This window comes from Anguilla rostrata, unplaced genomic scaffold, assembly GCF_018555375.3.
Source record: "Anguilla rostrata isolate EN2019 unplaced genomic scaffold, ASM1855537v3 scaf0653, whole genome shotgun sequence".
Taxonomy (NCBI): domain Eukaryota; kingdom Metazoa; phylum Chordata; class Actinopteri; order Anguilliformes; family Anguillidae; genus Anguilla; species Anguilla rostrata.
In genome coordinates this window covers 1-4,121 of record NW_026986120.1, presented here as the reverse complement: position 1 = coordinate 4,121, position 4,121 = coordinate 1, and the positions used below count along the sequence as shown (strand labels likewise).

The following is a 4,121-nucleotide window of genomic DNA, read 5'->3' as shown; positions in this document are numbered from 1 at the left end:
ATGCCAGTCATGCAGTGACTGTTCAGACAACTGTTCAACACTGTTCAGGGCCCTGAAATGACATCATTTGAGTACACTGCTCTGTATCGAGTGTACCTGGATGACGTCACTTCCAGCGCACTGAACAGTGCACAGTATGCACGACCGAACAGGCCCTAGGTGGCGGTAGGGGGAGGGGGGCCTTGGAAAATGTTGAAGCCCCTGGGCCCATAATGTTTTAATGTGGCCCTGGCTATGGAGAATGTTGACCATGGAACAGGGGCTGGGAGATGGTGGTCTAGCAGATCAGAACAACTCCAGGGAGAGGCACTGAAGCCACTCTTATGCCACTTACGCTGGCATTTTGAATCATATAATCCACAATCTTTTCTTTTGCAGACTTTGTCACACTTCAAGGGCCCTTTTGCTAGGCCTTGTTTGGTGGTCCTGTTTTCAAGTTTGGGCAGCAAGCAAAAAATAATGCATAAAGACGAACTTGTCAACATATTAAAAATAAAATAAAATAAAACCTATTCTTCTGCCTATAATTTAAAATAATTGGTGTGAAAAATGAGTACAGTTACAGTTTTTCTCAATTGTTTAAACACGTTTTCTGAAACTATAGCTCAATTTCTCAAAACTCTACACACAAAGCACAGCAACAATTAACCTTTTGCCAAAACTACACAAATCTTTTGCAAAATGCATTTGTGCATTCAAAACCATGTTCTCTCTTCTCAAAACTGACTTTTTCCATCAAAATGATTCACACAGGCCTCATATGAATAGGTCTTATTGAGCATTGATTTCACACTGGTGCAATACATTTAAAAACAAAACCATCAAAATATGTATATATGTTTTGGCCTCATGAGGTCATGTTACTTATTCAAGTTATAAAATTGTGTAAAAATTGCTTATGTTTTCTCCTTTTTTGAAGTTTTAGTTTTCTGCAATTTTACAGTAAATATAAAGACTGTTGCCATGATACAATACAGGAAAATATCATCATATAAATAGTGCATTTGCTAGGTAAACCTAATTCTAATTCAGTACAGTACAGAAAAGTGCATGAACTGTTATCCGTTTGAGTGTTGTTGTCATTGTATGATACATTGCACATTTACTGTATTGTCCTGCCAATGAGGTACAGTTGGGCTGCACTCACAACCCAGGTTCCATCATGAGTCATACTGAACATTGTTAGAAGTGTTTTTTAATTTTTCTTATCAGTGCAATTATGAGATAACATTTGTGTCTTCTCAAAACTAGAACATGCTTAGACTGGACAATGATCTGTTATCATATATGAAATCAATGAACAAATTCAAAAAGGTAACAAAGCAAATCTTTATTTGTTACTGTAAAATAAATCTTTGTTCAGCAGACTGCAAAAATAAAAATCATAGTTTGTAGGCCTGCTGTAAAAAACAAAAAACAAATACGTGATCAACCAAAGTTGCACGTATTTCATTTGAAATATTAGCTCCTCTCCCTCTTCTTCGTCCACCTCGTCCACCTCGTTCACGTTCACCTCCTCCTCTACTTCTCTGTGCTGCGTGTTGCTCCATTGTTTTCCAACACAATAGAGGTCGCCGGAGGTCTCTTTTATGCTCTGACATATAATTGAAAAGTTTAGCCAATTGAGTTTGAGCAGGTGTGGCGTGAGTGAGACCAATTGGTACTTAGAGTTTAGCATTTGAAGGCCAGTGTTTTCCATGTGAACAAACAAGGCTTGAATATGAAAATTGTGCTAAATGATGAGATTTTGTGTGTAGAGTGCAAAAGTGTGATTTAGAATTGCTATTTGAGTGAAAACAAAGGAATTGTGCTTAGAGTTTTGCAGAAATATTCTTTGTTGTTGACATATGAGCTTCAAGTTTTCACCATCGTGTGCATAGTTCCAGTTTTAGTGTGTAAACATTTGAGAAAAACTGTAACTTACAAACTCAGACAAAGACTGATATGCTGCCATTGATATGTTGCATATGCATGCATATACACAGGCTCACAACCATGCATACACACACACACACACTTCATAAGTGTCTTCTTTTCCAGATTTCTCACACTGATAAAGGAAGGTTCATCATGATCTCTTTCTGGGTCATGGTCCTCTTTCTGATTGGTGGTATGTACCTGCTACGACATCCCTGTCCCTGCACGTTTCGTTATGCCCTTGTCTCTGTCACTGACACACTTCACTCGTAAGCATTTTTATCCCCAGTAGAAATCGGTCCTTGTTACTGTACGCATGACGATCGGCATAGCAACCAACGTTTTATGAATGAACCCAATGTTAACTTCTGAGGATTATCTTTCTGCTGCAATCCGACAGTGCAATATTAAGAACAGAAAATTCCACTTTAGAGGCAGACTGACTGCTCTAATGGTTCCTTCTCTCTCTCTCTCTCTCTCTCTCTCTCTCTCTCTCTCTCTCTCTCTCTCTCTCTCTCTCTCTCTCTCTCTCTCTCTTCTCTCTCTCTCTCTCTCTCTCTCTCTCTCTCTCTCTCTCTCTCCCTCTCTCTCTCTCTCTCTCTCTCTCTCTCTCTCTCTCTCTCTCTCTCTCTCTCTCTCTCTCTCTCTCTCTCCTTTTCTACCGTAAGACTCTGCTTGCAGTTTCAGTGAGATGACGGCCAAAGAGGGCTCCTGTGTGACGGTCAACTTAACTCTGTCCGGTATAAGGAATTCTGGGTACATTGTTTGGTTGAAGGACGCCGTGTGGAATAAGGAGGCAAAGGATTTTGAGGGCACAATCGTGCACAGCCTCAAACCTGACAAACCCGCCGCGAGTGAATTTGAAAACAGAGTGTCTGTGGGTTCCACTGAGTCCACTGAGTATTCAAGGAACTACGAATTGACCATCAGTAACCTGAGACTGGAAGACAGCGGAAATTACTTGGTTAGATACTATGATGAAGATGATCCTTCTTATAAACTGAGCAGCTCGACAATGAGTCTTGATGTTCAGGGTAAGTTATTTTGCAGTGATATATATATATATATATATGATAGAGGCCCCTTTATGTTCACCATCCAGTAGTTGTCTAATTGTCTACTGTATGAGAAATATTTGTCTGGTATTGGATTTATGATTTAAGCGGCAGTCGTTACAAAGATGCACAACCGGCAATCCTGAAGAAGCATGCTTCAGTTACCAACAGTGATGTATTTGTAAGGAATCTGTGTGCAATATGAATGCTGATAGCGGTTGTCCCTTAACCTGCTACTGGCAAAACTGTCAGCATTGTTCTCATGAGTAGTATGCCAGATATAGGACTGATCATTTAAAACAGTTTAGAAACATTTCAGATATTCACAACCTGAAACCCTGAAGGAACACACTTCAAGGTTACCCACAGTAATGCTTTTGCTTATATTTGCAGATGGCTGCTATGTAATTAAGCTGGTTTCGTTTTATTTTGTTCTGGGCTCACTTAAACACAGATACCATCTCATTATCACCATGCGCATCTGCATTTATGTATTTCATGAGGGACTGTGTACAATTACTCACATTCACGATGGTCGTACGAGCCAGCCAAGAGAACGCATGTTGCTTTACAATGATAGGCCCCAGAGCAGAGGGGGCTACACGCTTGACTCAGACAAAGAAGCCCAGAACATGACAAAAATAGTCTTTAGGCAACTAAAAAAATCCATCACAGATGAACACATGATGATGAAACTGAGGATAATCATCATCATCATCATAATCATCTTCTCCATCATAATCATTATCATCATCATCATCACCATCTTCATCATCATAACGATCTTCCCCTGTCGAACCTCTGCAGAGAACCCTTGCCAGGTCAGCGTAACAGGGCCAGAGCTGGTCCAGACGGGGACGGAGGTGATTTTGCGCTGCTCCACCGTGGGGCCCTGCGAGTACAGCCCCGAGTGGCGTAGCTCAGGGCCAGGCCCGGCCTCCAGTGAAGTCTCCGACACCCAGGGTGCGAAAACAGCCCAGCTGCGCTTCAAAGCGGACTGGTCACATGACGGGGTGGAGTTCTCCTGTTGGCCATCGCAGAGCAACGACGCGTGCGCCTCCAGAAACATCATGCTGACCGTGGGAGGTAAGTCGCGGAATTAAAATGTATTATTATTTATTTATTTAGGATCCCCATTAGCAATACACA

General features: G+C 41.3%; 1 protein-coding gene across 1 annotated transcript; it reads left to right on the top strand.

Moving 5' to 3' along the window:
- Positions 1 to 2,032: 2,032 nt before the first annotated feature.
- LOC135246651 (uncharacterized) lies at positions 2,033 to 4,058 on the top strand (the record flags this gene model as incomplete). The annotated part of the gene is made up of 3 exons (XM_064320003.1): positions 2,033 to 2,110; positions 2,586 to 2,951; positions 3,780 to 4,058. Coding segments are annotated over exons 1-3 (685 nt in total), but the record flags the coding sequence as incomplete, so codon positions are not given.
- Positions 4,059 to 4,121: the final 63 nt, after the last annotated feature.